The 17,500-nt window shown below is 45.9% G+C and overlaps 1 protein-coding gene across 1 annotated transcript in view; it reads right to left on the bottom strand.

Annotated features, from left to right (window-relative positions):
* Positions 1 to 10,724: 10,724 nt before the first annotated feature.
* The window catches only part of apoba (apolipoprotein Ba), a gene marked incomplete at both ends in the record, with an annotated part of 88,999 nt that continues 82,223 nt past the window's right edge, over positions 10,725 to 17,500 (bottom strand). The window contains 4 exons of the mRNA XM_083792803.1: positions 10,725 to 11,003; positions 12,744 to 12,904; positions 14,199 to 14,367; positions 16,059 to 16,256. Coding sequence (XP_083648929.1) covers positions 10,725 to 11,003; positions 12,744 to 12,904; positions 14,199 to 14,367; positions 16,059 to 16,256 — 807 coding nt within the window. The remainder of the gene's footprint in view (positions 11,004 to 12,743; positions 12,905 to 14,198; positions 14,368 to 16,058; positions 16,257 to 17,500) is intronic.

Here is a 17,500-nt window from a genome sequence, read left to right on the forward strand (position 1 = left end):
GCTGCTTTTGGAGTCGACCGTTCGTCTCAACCAAAGCCTCTTTTTCTGCACAAAGTCTCTGTCTCTCCTCCTCACATTTCTCCTTCTCCGACAACCAGTGAGCGTCTTTGGAAGTCCCGTTGTCCAGCTCTTGCTGGGAGAGCTCCAGTCGCTTCCGGAGTGGAGCGACCATGTCCTCCCTTTCTCCAGACGGCCCACGCGTCGCCCAGTGGCTCTCATTGGCTTGCAGTTCTCCCCGGGTGAACTCCAGCCGTTTCTGAAGACGAGCGTTCTCCGCGAGCAAAGCGTCCCTTTCTGCGGCCAGTCCCCGTCTCTCGCCGCCCCACTGCTCCGTCTTTATGGACAGGTGAGTGTCTCTGGTCCTCATTTCCTCCTGGACGAGCTCCACTTGCGTCTGGAGTTGCACATTTATCTTCTCCAGAGCCTCATTTTCTCTGAGCAGTCCCCGTCTCTCCTGCCCCCATTTCTTGTCCTCGTGGTCACGTACGGTCGTCAGATCCTCCTTGGCGAGTTTGAACTGCTCGTTCTTCAGGACCAAATCCGCCTTTTCTCTGGCCAATCCTCGCCTCTCGTCCTCCCATTTCTCCTCCTCCGTTGACCAATGACAATGTTTGTTTCGCAGTTCTTCCTGAGTGAAGTCGAGCTGCGTCTGCAGCTGCTCGTTCTTCAGGGACTGCGTCTGCAGCTGCTCGTTCTTCAGGGACTGCGTCTGCAGCTGCGTCTGCAGCTGCTCGTTCTTCAGGGACTGCGTCTGCAGCTGCGTCTGCAGCTGCTCGTTCTTCAGGACCAAATCGTCCATTCCTCCGGCCAGTCCCCGTCTGCCCCGTCCCCATTGGTCCTTCCCCGTTGACCTATGGGCATCTTTGCTTCCCGGTTCCTTCGCCGGCAGCTCCAGTTGCTTCTGGAGTTCCAGGTTGGTCCGACGCAGAGCCTCGTTGTCTCCCGCCAAGGCGTCCCGTTCCCCCGCCAGGCCCTGTTTCTCCTTCCCCCACTCCTCCTCCTCCATTTCCCAATGTGCGTGGTTGGTTCGGAGCTCCTCCCTGGCCAGCTGCAGCTCCTTCTCCAGTTGTCCCGTCTGGATAGCCAGCCGCTGCTTCTCGTGCTGCTTCTCTTGCTGCAGGTTGGTGGTGTCCTGCATTCTGCTCAGGAGAGCGCGCTCCAGTCTCTCCGTCCGCTCCTTCATGGAGGACAAGTCCTCCAGCAGCCGATTCCTCTCCTCGTCGTGGCTCTGCTGCATCTCCGACATCTTCTGGTACGTCGCCATCTGGACGTCGCTGGACTTCAGTCCTCCGTCTGGAGGACGGAGATGGCCTGTCCCGTTCACCGGGCTTCTGTCCGGCCTGTTGACGTCCGCTGACCTTCTCATGGTTCCAACACCATATGTCACTTTGTCTTCGCCTCCGACGGGAACTCTGCAAAAAATATCTTCTGTACTATCGAACGCCGAGTTACGAAAATGGTATTTTTGCCCTCCCGGCTTTGTGTAAACGTGCTGTGAACTTCTCTATTGGTGGAATAACAAAGTGGCGAATAATAAACGGTGACGTTCCAGCAGGGCTGTGTTGTAACAGATGGGAGCACAAACCTCGGACCATATATGGGCGTCAACGCAGCCTACGGCGGTGACCTCAGAGGAACGGATATCTCCACCAGGACGGGTGTAAGTCTGTGACGTTATGACAGACACACAAAGAGTCTGTGACGTTATGACAGACACACAAAGAGTCTGTGACGTTATGACAGACACACAAAGAGTCTGTGACGTTATGACAGACACACAAAGAGTCTGTGACGTTATGACAGACACACAAAGAGTCTGTGACGTCACACACAAAGGCCCTGAATGTCCACCGGAGGGAGCTGTGGTTCTGTGGACTGATCTTTGAGGTGGGAACCAAATGGACCCTTAAGGGTCTATAGGTGTGTGTAGGTTTCTGAACTGTCAACAGCCCTCTGAGACACAGAGACAGGTTTCTGAACTGTCCACAACCCTCCTGAGACACAGAGACAGGTTTCTGAACCTCCTCTGAGACACAGTGAGTAGACAGGTCTCTGAACTGTCCACAGCCCTATGAACTAAGGTTTTCTATCACATTGTCTTTGTTTAAAAGCAAACTATAGCTAATTTCACCAGCTTTCTGCTAGATTGTGAAATAGCGTTGTTATTTTTGAGGGGCGCTATCCCCTCCTATGTTCAGCTTTGAGGGGCGCTATCCCCTCCTATGTTCAGCTTTGAGGGGCGCTATCCCCTCCTATGTTCAGCTTTGAGGGGCGCTATCCCCTCCTATATTCAGCTTTGAGGGGCGCTATCCCCTCCTATGTTCAGCTTTGAGGGGCGCTATCCCCTCCTATGTCCAGCTTTGAGGGGCGCTATCCCCTCCTATGTCCAGCTTTGAGGGGCGCTATCCCCTCCTATGTTCAGCTTTGAGGGGCGCTATCCCCTCCTATGTTCAGCTTTGAGGGGCGCTATCCCCTCCTATGTTCAGCTTTGAGGGGCGCTATCCCCTCCTATGTTCAGCTTTGAGGGGCGCTATCCCCTCCTATGTTCAGCTTTGAGGGGCGCTATCCCCTCCTATGTTCAGCTTTGAGGGGCGCTATCCCCTCCTATGTTCAGCTTTGAGGGGCGCTATCCCCTCCTATGTTCAGCTTTGAGGGTTTGTGTAAACACGGACATTAAAGACAAAAGTGAGGACGCAAATTGTGATTGGCCGGAATGAAAGGCACGTGCACGCTCAAAGGCATGTGCACGTTCAAAGGCACGTGCACGTTCAAAGGCACGTGCATGCTCATGGCACATGCACGCTCAAAGACAACGTGCACGCTCAAAGACAACGTGCACGCTCAAAGATAATGTGCACACTCAAAGACAACGTGCACGCTCAAAGACAACGTGCACGCTCAAAGACAACGTGCACGCTCAAAGATAATGTGCACACTCAAAGACAACGTGCACGCTCAAAGACAACGTGCACGCTCAAAGACAACGTGCACGCTCAAAGACAACGTGCACGCTCAAAGACATGTGCACGCTCAAAGACAACGTGCACACTCAAAGACAACGTGCACGCTCAAAGACAACGTGCACGCTCAAAGACAACGTGCACGCTCAAAGACAATGTGCACGCTCAAAGACAACGTGCACGCTCATAGACACGCGCACGCTCAAGTTCAGATGAGATAATAATACATGACTGACAGGACTTTAACCTCTGTAGCTCTCTGACGTGCGCACACACACACACACACACACACACACACACACACACACACACACACACACGCACACACGCACACACACACACACACACACGCACACACGCACACACACACACACACACACACACACACACACACACACACACACACACACAGTCACACACAGTCACACACAGACACACAGGCACGCACACAAACACTTAGAAGTTATATATTTTTTCATAATCTGTGATGTTTATTTTCCTAGATTTCTGGTCACATGACAGAGGTAGAAGAAGAACAGTAAAAGTGCAGAGATGACCTCATCTTCAGGTTAACCAATCAATGATTAATATGATAATAATCTACTGCATGAGATAATCACATTAAAATTAATATGAAATAACTTAAGACTATTTATCTTGTATTTCCAGGCTCTAGTGAGAAACTCTCTAAGATGAGAATCACACTTCGGGGATTTCAAGGTTCAGGGAAGAGTTCATCAGGAAACACCATCCTGGGTTCAGAATCAGAGCAGTTTAGTTTAGCCATGCAGTCGCTCCTCTGAGACACAGAGTGAGTAGACAGGTTTGAGAGGTGATGAGATGAGATGAGATGTACTTTATTAATCCCTGAGGGAACAGCATTAAGTGCATAAAAGCTCAAAAACTACTGGACAGACAGAAAAAACACAAAACAGACGCAAATGGACATAATCACACAAGACCAGGACAACCAAGGACCATATTCCATTTGGGGGGGGGGGGCAGTTCTTATGCATTTGCATTGAATAGTCTGATGGCAGTAGGCATAAAAGAGAGTCTGTAACGTTCCGTGTGCATCGTCTCCTCTCCGCGACTGTCTGCAGTCTCTCCATTCGGAGGCCGACAACAGAGCTGGCCTTCTTTATAATTTTATTGAGCCTGTTGAGCTCACCGGCCTTGATGCCCCCTCCCCAGCATACCACTGCGTAGAATAGAACGCTGGCCACAACAGACTGGTAGAACATCACCAGTAGCCTGCTACACACTCCAAAGGACTTGAGCCTCCTCAGGAGGTACAGTCTGCTCTGTCCCTTCTTGTAGACAGCCTCTGTGTTGTCTCTCCAGTCCAGGTCCTTGTTCAGGTGGACACCCAGGAACTTGTAGGAGAACTTGTAGGAATCTCTACCTCCTCTCCCTGGATGGTGATGGGTACTGGGGTCCTCCTCTTGCTCCGCCTGGCATCCAACACCAGCTCTTTCGTCTTTTTAATGTTCAACAGTAGACCTGTGGTTCTGTTCTGCCCAGCCGATGAAGTTCTCCACCACGCTCCTGTACTCCCCGTCTTTGTCCTCAGTGATGCAGCCCACAATGGAGGAGTCATTAGAGAACTTCTGGAGGTGGCATGTTGGCGAGTTGAAGCTGAAGTCGGAGGTGTAAATGGTGAACAGAAAAGGTGACAGAACGGTTCCCTGGGGTACTCCAATGCTTCCCATCACCACCTCTGACTGGCAGCCTTGTAGCCGCACATACTGTGGTCTCAGGGTGAGATAGTTGGTAATCCATTCCACCAGGTTGTGGTCCACATGCATGGAAGCAAGCTTCTCAGCAAGCAGGGGGGGCCGGATGGTGTTGAACGCACTGGAGAAATCAAAGAACATGATCCTCACCATGCTCCCCTTTTTCTCCAGATGTGCGTAGGCCCTCTGCAGCATGTAGAGTTTGTTAAGGGCTGGCAAGTAGACTAGTAGTTGAGTTAATTCAGTGAGGGCCGTGTCACCGTGAGAATGATGTGTGCACAGATCAATAAAACATTCAGTGAGGGCCGTGTCACCGTGAGAATGATGTGTGCACAGATCAATAAAACATTCAGTGAGGGCCGTGTCACCGTGAGAATGATGTGTGCACAGCCCCATAAATAAAACAAGCCAGGCTTGGATAAATGTGTTCATCTCGTTTTCTCTGGATGCATTTTAACGTTAAGCTGCAACAGATCCTTAACTTAACAAGAGATCCTAATTTAACACTGCCTGAAATAATCTATAAATACTACTGTTGGTTTATATCTGTGAATTGTTTAAAATGCTACTGTTGGTTTATAAATCTGTGAATTGTTTAAAATGCTCCTGTTGGTTTATAAAGCTTTAAATGGTTTAAATGCTACTCTGAAGTCACTCCTATAGTTCTTTTAAATCATTTAATCTGTGTGGAACAAACTCTGATGTCACTCCTATTCCTGTAGTTATTTTAAATCACAACTAAAAACAAAAACATTGTTTGACACTATAGCGTTGAGTTGATTTCTTTCGCTTCTGCACTTTAATTGATGTTATTTCTTTATTATTTTACAGTAGTTTTTATTATCCTAATATCCTTTTATCTCATAGGCCTAATGATGGAGACGTAGAGCCAATGCATCATGGGTAGTGTAGTCTTGCCATGTGTAAAACTCACTGAACTGCCTTAATTGTTGTTGAAATGGTTTCTCATAACCAGGAAGTAACGTACAGCCAATGCATCATGGGTAGTGTAGTCTATGTACTACTAGCTATTATTTAGCTTTGCTTGATGATTAGTGTGAAACTCACTGAACTGCCTTGTTGTTGAAATGTGTTACAAATAAAAAGGCCTTTCCCTGATGTTGTCGTGTTGTGAGTTTAGGTGATTAGAGTTTATATGATATCAAGTATCAGTAACAATGTGATGAGTATTTATTATTAGATCTGCTTTAAATATGATGAGTGGATGAAAGAAAGAAAGAATAATGGCCATGAGGAATAGACAGGGTCATCGCCACTCTGACTCCTGGTGGACATTTTGGTCAAAATTCCACTTTCGCCACAGACATAATGGACTATAATATTACCATGAAGCATGAACACATGAAGAGATAGACCTGAATGGCCATAATGGCCCCTACTGTACACACTGTACATACTGTCAGCAGATCGTTATGTATTTCACACTACAGGAGTCTTTTTTTTAATCAACTGTCATTATATCGTTGTGGCTTTCACACTAAACGATCGGTCGCCGACTAGGCATCACACACTGCAAGAGTTCACCCAGAGGCCATCCAGACCCCATACATACAGTAGAGTTCACCCAGAGGCCATCCAGACCCCATACATACAGTAGGCCTATAGACTATACGTACATCACTTGTTTTTTATTCCAATTCATTTTGAAACCTCACGCACATGCAGGATGCCGTGATACGACCGCGAGACTGAATAAAGTGCCTGGTGCTGGGAGTCTGGTGCAACGCCCAGGGCCTGACCTGGTGAGAGCAGGCAGAATGGTACCTCCCAGTCCCGGGAGAGTAGTTCAGGAGGAATGGATTGTGTGGCCCTGGTTTTTCCCTAATGGGACTTATCGAGGGTAGCTACTGGGACGTAAGTCGTGACTTGATCACCCCGGCTGGGTCACCTGAGTGAGGGATATGATGTTGGGAGACTGTTTCACAAACTGGTCTTTCACAGGTGTGACTACTCTCACACCCATAGAACAGCTCCACAAGAGTGCGCTCAAGGTGTTTGACAGGAAGCCCCACTCATATCATCATTGTAACATCCTCCAGAGGCTCATTTTTTTTAGCTTTGATAACTCTAAAATTGTCAAACAGGTTGGGGTCATATACAAGACCCTACATGCTCTGTCAGACACAACATATTATAGACTATAATATCTCTACAGAGATACTATACTGTTACTGTAAACAGACACAACACAACATATTATAGACTATATTATCTCTACAGAGACACATGCACTCTGAACTGTTACTGTCAACAGCAGACATAACAACAGCATTGATATTATCTGTATTTCATTGTCAGTCAGACAATCACTGAGTTTCTAAATGACAGCAACAGAACAACAGATTGGATCACATCAGTAACACAAGCAGAACAATAGATAGAACAACAGATTGGATCACATCAGTAAACACAAGCAGAGCAATAGCTAGAACAACAACAGATTGGATCACATCAGTAAACAACACAGCAGCCCAACAACACACAAGTATCTAATGTTGTGCATTAATGCACACACATCACCACCATCTTCTAAATTATTACACGTCTGTTTTGTTTTTTAATAACAGCACACATACACATAGCCTTAACCACTACTGAAACACACACACACACACACACACACACACACACACACACACACACACACACACACACACACACACACACACACACGGCCTCTCCCTTACTTCCTGGTGTTTATGATGAGCATTTTTTAGCAACCTTTGGACCATATATGACTCTGAGAGTGTGTAGTATGGAACCACATGCGGGTCCATTTGGTTCCATGTGTACCCTGGTGTAGCAGAGTCTCTGTTTGCTCAGTATAATACTATGAGGAAGAGGCCATGTCTGCTGTCCCTTCATCAAACTTTAACGTCCTGTTATTTATATACAGTATGATTGTAAATCACCATAAACTCACCAATATACCAGCTTGGCTTCTCATTGTCGAGTCTTTGTTTCATACAAATCCACCGTTGTCACAGTTATGCAGAGAGACTTTACTTTCTGTCAATAAACAAACTGTGTTTTGGTTTGGAAGAGTCCTGTGGGCTCCAGCTGTTTCCTAATTACTGTATTAATCACCTCTACTCGACTTCTATGTGGTTAACTTGAAACTTAAATATAAATATAAGTTGTTCAATGTCACTCCTTTATTTCCAAATAAAATACATGTCTGTCTCTCACACACAGGTGTGTGTGTAGGAGGGGGGGGGGGGGGGTCAAGCCTGAAGCCTGCTTAGGGAGTGTGTGCCAATTACCTGCATTACCTTAATCTAGAGTGACAATGAGATATGATGACTCTCAAATACACTGGTTTACTTTTAGATGTTTATACTTTTTAATCTTACCAGAGAACAACTTCAACTGATTCACAATGCTGCTGCTAGAGAAAATATCACCATGCAGTCCTACAATACCTGTGTGTGTGTGTGTGTGTGTGTGTGTGTGTGTGTGTGTGTGTGTGTGTGTGTGTGTGTGTGTGTGTGTGTGTGTGTGTGTGTGTGTGTGCGTAGTACGGTAGTACTGTGTACTACAGAAAAAGAAGATCATGATTGGTGTTGTCTCTCACAGGCTGAGACTGTTTTGCATCCTGTCACAACATTCATTCAGTCAGTGAGTCAACACACTGTGAGCTACGAGCTGCCAGAGCCCAGAGCCATCTAATAGCCGACATTGAGGGGGCAGAAACGGAGCTGTTCATGCAGTCTGAACTGAGACAAGCTGGAGTTGGAAATACATTGTTTTCAACGAGGGCGGCGCAAATAAGAGCAATTTTAAGCATGTGTGCACCATATAAACTGTTTTAAAGTATTGTACAGTAACAACTACATGCTCTTTAATGTTTATGTTGTACTATTACTACAAAACAATCTAAGATAATTAATACAACTAATAAAACTCGTAACTCAGTAAGAAAACATGAAGCTAACGTGAATTGCTACTGCAGTATCTAAAGCCAAGCCAACGTATTTCTCTGCAGTTGTCGTTATCAACCACAGGAGGGCGCCATTGTCCACCTTTATAATGCATTTTAAACTCAGATCACAGTGAGCAGCCCCTAGCCGATCTACAGCGACACGTTGTGAGCTTGTAGATCGGCTATTTGAACTATTCTAAAAGGTTTTTCAAAGTAGTACAACATGTCAAATAGGTTTATGGGTTGATTGATTGAAATATTTAACAGTTTTCAGAATTACAGTACATTTCAAGCACAAACTCAATACAAAGACTGTTAACTGTGAGTGGACGACCCAATAAAGCATTACACTTGTTTACAAGAGGGTCCACCTTGTTCAATTCATCAAAGATAAGCTAGGGTAAGGGTAAGATCTAGCTCAAAGGGAAGGCAGGGTCTTATATCACTATAAAGTTCAAACCTTTTCCAATTCCAGAGAAATCCCCAAAAATGTGAATATTATTTATTCCAATTTTGGAATGCATAACAATATAAACCTTAATGCTTTTACCAGTCAGTAGAATCCTAAAAGTAGCAGATCTACAAGCTCATTGAGTCATAACACGTCACAGATGTGAGCTTGTAGATCTGCTATTCTGGGCATGCGACGCCCGGTATAAATGAACCATTACAGTGCATGATGTCATTAATCGAATGTGAATTTGACTGTTGATGAAAACATTGAACTGATAATCGTAAAATGAAACACCTCAATCTTTATTTTTATTTTCCCTCATCATCATCATCATCATCATCATCAACTCACAGATTGTAACGTCATAACAACAATCTTATCCAAATATAAAAGCTAAAAACTATTCATAACATTTTGATCAACATTAAAGGAGATGACACACATATTTCCCCCTCATTCAGTGTAATAGGCTACATCCTTATTTTCTGCTCATTCAGTAAAAAGTAAAGTCTTTACAATAATTATTTATTGCTCTCAGCTTGGCATCATGGCAACTAATACTGTGGATGTGGCGGCGCGTGTGCGTGCGCGCATGCGTGGGTGCGTGTGTGCGTGCACGTGTGCGTGTGCGCATGCGTGGGTGCGTGTGTGCGTGCACGTGTGCGTGCGTGACTGATCCATGGAGAGAGAGTACAATAAAGGATATTGGATATTGCTATGAATTAGCATAATTAACATAATATACAATACTTCTGGACTACATTCAATTTATCGATATTCTGCCGTCAGAAAACCTAATTGGAAAACTAACCAAATGTAAAACGATAGAACACGTCTGGGCCTGTCATATTATAATAACTATAATACATTTTGATCAAAATCTCCTCCTATGAATTAAATATGAAACGTGACAAATGAAGAATCCTCGTATAGTATTATACTGGCCAAACGGAGTCGACCAACCTTTTTACACTGACGGAAACTTAATGAAAACTATGATTATTAAAACTGAGACTAAAATATATTGACAATTTCGGGCTAAATTGGCTGGACTAAACACACACTAGCCCTAACCCTAAGCACCTCACTGTCTGTCCTGTCCTAACACTAGCCCTAACCAGCTCACTGCCTGTCCTGTCCTGTCCTGTCCTGTCCTGACCCTAACCATCTCGCTGCCTGTCCTGTCCTGTCCTGTCCTGTCCTAACACTAGCCCTAACCCTAACCAGCTCACTGCCTGTCCTGTCCTGTCCTGTCCTGTCCTGTCCTGTCCTGTCCTGTCCTGTCCTGTCCTGTCCTGTCCTGTCCTAACCAGCTCGCTGCCTGTCCTGTCCTGTCCTGTCCTGTCCTGTCCTGTCCTGTCCTGTCCTGTCCTGTCCTGTCCTGTCCTGTCCTGTCCTGTCCTGTCCTGTCCTGTCCTGCCCCTAACCCTAACCAGCTCACTGCCTGTCCTGTCCTGTCCTAGCCCTAACCCTAACCAGCTCACTGTCTGTCCTGTCCTGTCCTGTCCTGTCCTGTCCTGTCCTGTCCTGTCCTGTCCTGTCCTGTCCTGTCCTGTCCTGTCCTGTCCTGTCCTAACCCTAACCAGCTCACTGCCTGTCCTGTCCTAACACTAGCCCTAACCCTAAGCACCTCACTGCCTGTCCTGCGTGGGCAGCTCACTGAAAGTCTTCCAGTAGAAGGGTAGAGGAATGTCCAGGTCCATCTTCTTGCTGCTCATCTTGACGTAGGGAGCCATGTTGACGGTGGCTCTCTTCAGCAGGTCGATGGTGTGGTTGACTCCTCTGACCAGAGCAGACTGGAGGCTGCTGACCACATCCTTCAGCTCGCTGTTCAATCGCTCCATGTTCAGACCCACATAAAGGTCCTGGACGCTCTGCTTGGCCAGCTCTTTGTAGTGGGACAGGCCAACCTGCAGAAATATAGATATGAATACAGTAATATAGATATTAATACAGTACTATAGATATTAATACATTAATATAGATTATAAATACTCTGCTTGGCCAGCTCTTTGTAGTGGGACAGGCCCGCCTGGAGAAATATAGATATTAATACAGTAATATAGATATGAATACAGTAATATAGATATTAATACAGTAATATAGATTGCTCTGCTTGGCCAGCTCTTTGTAGTGGGACAGGCCAACCTGGAGAAATATAAATATATTAATACAGTAATATAGATATTAATACAGTAATATAGATATTAATACAGTAATATAGATTGTTCTGCTTGGCCAGGTGTTTGTAGAGGGACAGGCCAACCTGGAGAAATATAAATATATTAATACAGTAATATAGATATTAATACAATAATATAGATATGAATACAGTAATATAGATATGAATACAGTAATATAGATATTAATACAGTAATATAGATTAAAAATACTCTGCTTGGCCAGGTCTTTGTAGAGGGACAGGCCCGCCTGGAGAAATATAAAGATATGAATACAGTAATATAGAAATACTGTGTTTGGTCTTTGTACCGCGCTAGGCCCGCCTGGAGAAATATAAAGTAAAAGTAATAATACTGCAATGTAGTTGCATAGAAATACTCTGTTACAAGTAAAAGCCCGGAAGCGTGAGGTTCCCGGTTCGATCCCTGTGGGAAGTGTGGAAGTGTCCTTGAGCAAGACTCTGAACCCCTGATTGCTCCTGATGTGCAGGTTGGTGCCTTGCATGGTTTCCTCCGCCATCGGTGTGTGAATGGAATGGAATGGAAAATACTTTATTAATGCCCGAGGGGAAATTGATTTGTTACAGCAGTAACAGGCAGCCAGCGTTACGCAGCGCCAATATGCGCCGAATGTGTGTGTGAATGGGTGAATGAAATGCAGAATCTATGTAGAGGTGTGTGTGTGTGTGTGTGTGTGTGTGTGTGTGTGTGTGTGTGTGTGTGTGTGTGTGTGTGTGTGTTTGACCACAGTCTGGAAGAGGCATTCCTTACCAAGGTGCTTAAGTACCAGCGTCTTAAGGATGCTATTATACAGCTTGGCTACAGATGTAAACTACTTGTGTTCATATTCGGAAGCCTCTGTAATGTCCATAAATCAGTGGTTGCAGGCATGCCCAATAAGCCGAGAGCTATCAGGCATCGGCAAAATTCTGTCCAGTGTCTGTGATAATTGGCAGTCGCCATATATGGAGAAGGCGATGCTTTCTGTACCCGTGATCTGTATCCTGAAGCACTTGTTGTAGAGTTTTCTCAAGTTTGCGCATCCACTATTATTTGTGTTCAAGAAATTTGTTGTAAAATGTGAATACAAATAAAGATGTTAAATGTGTGTGTGTGTGTGTGTGTGTGTGTGTGTGTGTGTGTGTGTGTGTGTGTGTGTGTGTGTGTGTGTGTGTGTGTGTGTGTGTGTGTGTGTGTGTGTGTGTGCGTGAATGGGTGAAAGATCTTTGGATAAAAGCGCTATATTTTTTTTTAACCATTTATAAAGTAACTAGTAAAGACGTTTTCAAATAATAGTGGAGTAAAAGTATAATATTTGCCTCTCAGATGTACTGGAGTAGAAGTCACCTCTTCACTGACCTTGACCTCTTCACTGACCTTGACCTCTGACCTATTCACTGACCTTGACCTCTGACCTATTCACTGACCTTGACCTCTTCACTGACCTTGACCTCTGACTTATTCACTGACCTTGACCTCTTCGAGCTGCTGCTTGGCGGACGTCACGCCGTCCTGAGCCTCGGCGAAGACGTCCTGAAGTCGTGCGGACAGATCTCGATGTTCTGACGCCAGTGACCGCACGAAGTCTTCAGCCTTCCTCACCAACATCTCCAACAGCTCCCGAACTTTACCTACAAGTATTACATTATTTATTACTTTACCTAAATGATTACATTATTTATTACTTTACCTACAAGTATTACATTATTCATTACTTTACCTACAAGTATTACATTATTTATTACTTTACCTAAATGATTACATTATTTATTACTTTACCTAAATGATGATTTAGTAGAATTCTAAAAGTAGAATTCTACTGACCGGTCAGTAGAATTCTACTGACCGGTCAGTAGAATTTATTATGTCTGTGTGTTGTTTTGAAACTATTGAACCAATGAAAAGTAGCAAAAAGTGCTTTGGACAAAACCTCTTAACTCCATTGGACCCTCAAACTGTCTGCTATAAAGCTGCTAACTCCACCACCTCTCCTCCTCTCAAACTGTCTGCTATAAAGTAACTAACTCCACCACCTCTCCCCCTCTCAAACTGTCTGCTATAAAGTAACTAACTCCACCACCTTGCACCTCCCAAACGGTCTGCTATAAAGCTGCTAACTCCACCACCTCTCCCCCTCTCAAACTGTCTGCTATAAAGCTGCTAACTCCACCACCTCTCCCCCTCTCAAACTGTCTGCTATAAAGTAACTAACTCCACCACCTCTCCCCCTCTCAAACTGTCTGCTATAAAGTAACTAACTCCACCACCTCTCCCCCTCTCAAACTGTCTGCTATAAAGCAACTAACTCCACCACCTCTCCCCCTCTCAAACTGTCTGCTATAAAGTAACTAACTCCACCACCTCTCCCCCTCTCAAACTGTCTGCTAAAGCAGCTAACTCCACCACCTCTCCCCCTCTCAAACTGTCTGCTATAAAGCAACTAACTCCATCACCTCTCCCCCTCTCAAACTGTCTGCTATAAAGTAACTAACTCCACCACCTCTCCCCCTCTCAAACTGTCTGCTATAAAGCTGCTAACTCCACCACCTCTCCCCCTCTCAAACTGTCTGCTATAAAGCAACTAACTCCACCACCTCTCCCCCTCTCAAACTGTCTGCTAAAGCAGCTAACTCCACCAACTCTCAAACTGTCTGCTATAAAGCAACTAACTCCACCACCTCACCCCCTCTCATTGAAGTAATTGACAATATATAAAGTTAAAACACAAACTTTGATGAGGCAGTATTGCTTTGTTTTAAAAATATAAGGTTTTCTTAATTTCCTGAAAAATGTATATTTTTCATTTCCTGAAAAATGAATATGTTGGAGTTATGAGGTTTCCTCCCGACAGCAGTTGGAGTTATGAGGTTTCCTCCCGACAGCAGAGATATATATATATATATAAATGAAACTCTAAATCTTTACCCAGCATCTCCTCCCAGCTCAGGGTGTTCCACATCTCTAGCGCCCCCTCCTGGGCAGACTTCAGACGCTCCATGACGGCCGGCCCGCTCACCACCACGTCGGCCACCGGTACGGTGAACTCTACGTCGCTGACGAGACCAGACACCATGTGACTGACGGACTCTAGGACCTGGAAGACCCTGTTTAATGAGACCAGACACCATGTGACTGACGGACTCTAGGACCTGGAAGACCCTGTTTAATGAGACCAGACACCATGTGACTGACGGACTCTAGGACCTGGAAGACCCTGTTTAATGAGACCAGACACCATGTGACTGACGGACTCTAGGACCTGGAAGACCCTGTTTAATGAGACCAGACACCATGTGACTGACGGACTCTAGGACCTGGAAGACCCTGTTTAATGAGACCAGACACCATGTGACTGACGGACTCTAGGACCTGGAAGACCCTGTTTAATGAGACCAGACACCATGTGACTGACGGACTCTAGGACCTGGAAGACCCTGTTTAATGAATGAATAGATTAATAGATGGATGGTTTATTGTAGTCATCAGTGATAACATGGTTAAATGACTACAATAAACACTAATACTTTTTTGGTTAAATACGTTTATTTTTATAATCCCACGATTTTGTAGCCCATTTTTGTGTGTCAGTGATCCTGGACTCTACACACCCTCCGCCAACCTAGTCCCCATATATAGGAGACAAGGGGAGACCAGTCTAGTCCCCATATATGGGGGACAAGGGGAGACCAGCCTAGTCCCCATATATGGGGGACAAGGGGAGAGCAACGGACTTGAACTCATGCTGAGTGTCCAAGTTTCTCCTTTACACCTGACAGAGTTTCCCTGGTTGGACGTAGCGCGTGGAAGGAACACGTTATTCCAACCAGTTCCTTTCCCCTCCATCAGGCGCCCCGGCTGGCCAGGGGGAGGCAGTTTAGAGACCAGGATTACTGCATGTTTTTTGTGAGGGTACCTACCCTAGGTGACACGGGGAGAACATGCAAACACGCCGCCAGCACCCACAGCGTCCCGAGCGGGAATCGAACCCAGGACCTTCTAGCTGTGAAGCGACAGACTACCAACTGTGCCACCGTGCCCAACTGTGCCACGTTTTACTGCTGTGAAGCAGACTGGGCTTCATTGTATCAGCTGTGAAGCAGACTGGGCTTCATTCTATCAGCTGTGAAGCAGACTGGGCTACATTCTATCAGCTGTGAAGCAGACTGGGCTACATTGTATCAGCTGTGAAGCAGACTGGGCTACATTGTATCAGCTGTGAAGCAGACTGGGCTACATTCTATCAGCTGTGAAGCAGACTGGGCTACATTGTATCAGCTGTGAAGCAGACTGGGTTACATTCTATCAGCTGTGAAGCAGACTGGGCTACATTGTATCAGCTGTGAAGCAGACTGGGCTACATTGTATCAGCTGTGAAGCAGACTGGGCTACATTGTATCAGCTGTGAAGCAGACTGGGCTACATTGTATCAGCTGTGAAGCAGACTGGGCTACATTATTACACAACATAATACTATGTGGAAACTGAACAGTCAACATAATACTAGCTATGTGGAAACTGAACAGTCACAACATAATACTAGCCATGTGGAAACTGACGCCAGCAACCAGACATGTGGAAAATAAATCACACGCATCAACGTGAACGGCATCACGCATCGCAGACTATACCACAGACCCCCCGCCGACCTCCGCGGGAACCCCCCATAACCGCGGACCCCCACGCAGACTACCGCGGACCCCCGCGCCGACCTCTGCGTGACAGAGCAACTTTAAGCTAACCTCTGTATAGCGCGGTAGCGCTCTAGGGTTAAGCTAACCTCTGTACAGCGCGGTCGAGGGCGTCGCCCCCGGAGCGTCTCAGCGTCCGGTAGACCTCCAGGCCGGTCATCTTGTGGTCGAAGCCCGGAACGGAGAACGATGTGTCGCTCAGGAACCTGGAGACGGCCGTCAGCAGAACCTCCATGTTCTGTTCACCCAACAGCAGCGCCTCGCGGACCTGGACCTCCAGACTGTCCCAGACCTCCTGAAAGACCATCAAGGTTATTAGACCTGGACCTCCCCTTGTCCCAGACCTCCTGAAAGACCATCAACGTTATTAGACCTGGACCTCCCCTTCTCCCAGACCTCCTGAAAGACCATCAACGTTATTAGACCTGGACCTCCAGTCTCACCCGGACCTCCTGTGAGTCGGGGCGGGACCATCAACGTTATTAGCGTTTATCGTGGTGAAAACAAGCTCACAATACGTGATAAAGAATGTTTGGTGAAATTGACCTCTGTCAGATATAAGGACAGTTATAAGGACAGACTGTACAGTTACTACATGTGTTACACTATTACTCCTCTGTCGTTTACACGAGAGGAGAAATGTGCTTCTGTTGAGATGCAAACTAACTCAGCACCACTTAAGTACCCGTTATAGTTGATTAAACAGAGCTGTAAACTCAAACTCAGCAGGTCCGTCTAGAGTTTAAATGGACAGGTATCAGTCAACAGGCCCGTCTAGAGTTTAAATGGACAGGTATCAGTCAACAGGCCCGTCTAGAGTTTAAATGGACAGGTATCAGTCAACAGGCCCGTCTAGAGTTTAATGGACAGGTATCAGTCAACAGGCCCGTCTAGAGTTTAAATGGACAGGTGTCAGTCAACAGGCCCGTCTAGAATTTAAATGGACAGGTGTCAGTCAAAGGCCCGTCTAGAGTTTAAATGGACAGGTATCAGTCAACAGGCCCGTCTAGAGTTTAAATGGACAGGTATCAGTCAACAGGCCCGTCTAGAGTTTAAATGGACAGGTATCAGTCAACAGGCCCGTCTAGAGTTTAAATGGACAGGTATCAGTCAACAGGCCCGTCTAGAGTTTAAATGGACAGGTATTAGTCAACAGGCCCGTCTAGAGTTTAAATGGACAGGTATCAGTCAACAGGCCCGTCTAGAGTTTAAATGGACAGGTATCAGTCAACAGGCCCGTCTAGAGTTTAAATGGACAGGTATCAGTCAACAGGCCCGTCTAGAGTTTAAATGGACAGGTATCAGTCAACAGGCCCGTCTAGAGTTTAGATGGACAGGTATCAGTCAACAGGCCCGTCTAGAGTTTAAATGGACAGGTATCAGTCAACAGGCCCGTCTAGAGTTTAAATGGACAGGTATCAGTCAACAGGCCCGTCTAGAGTTTAAATGGACAGGTATCAGTCAACAGGCCCGTCTAGAGTCTAAATGGACAGGTATCAGTCAACAGGCCCGTCTAGAATAATAGTAATAATAATAATC

This window comes from Protomyctophum parallelum (genome assembly GCF_964188405.1).
Source record: "Protomyctophum parallelum genome assembly, chromosome: 20".
NCBI classification, from domain to species: Eukaryota; Metazoa; Chordata; class Actinopteri; order Myctophiformes; family Myctophidae; genus Protomyctophum; species Protomyctophum parallelum.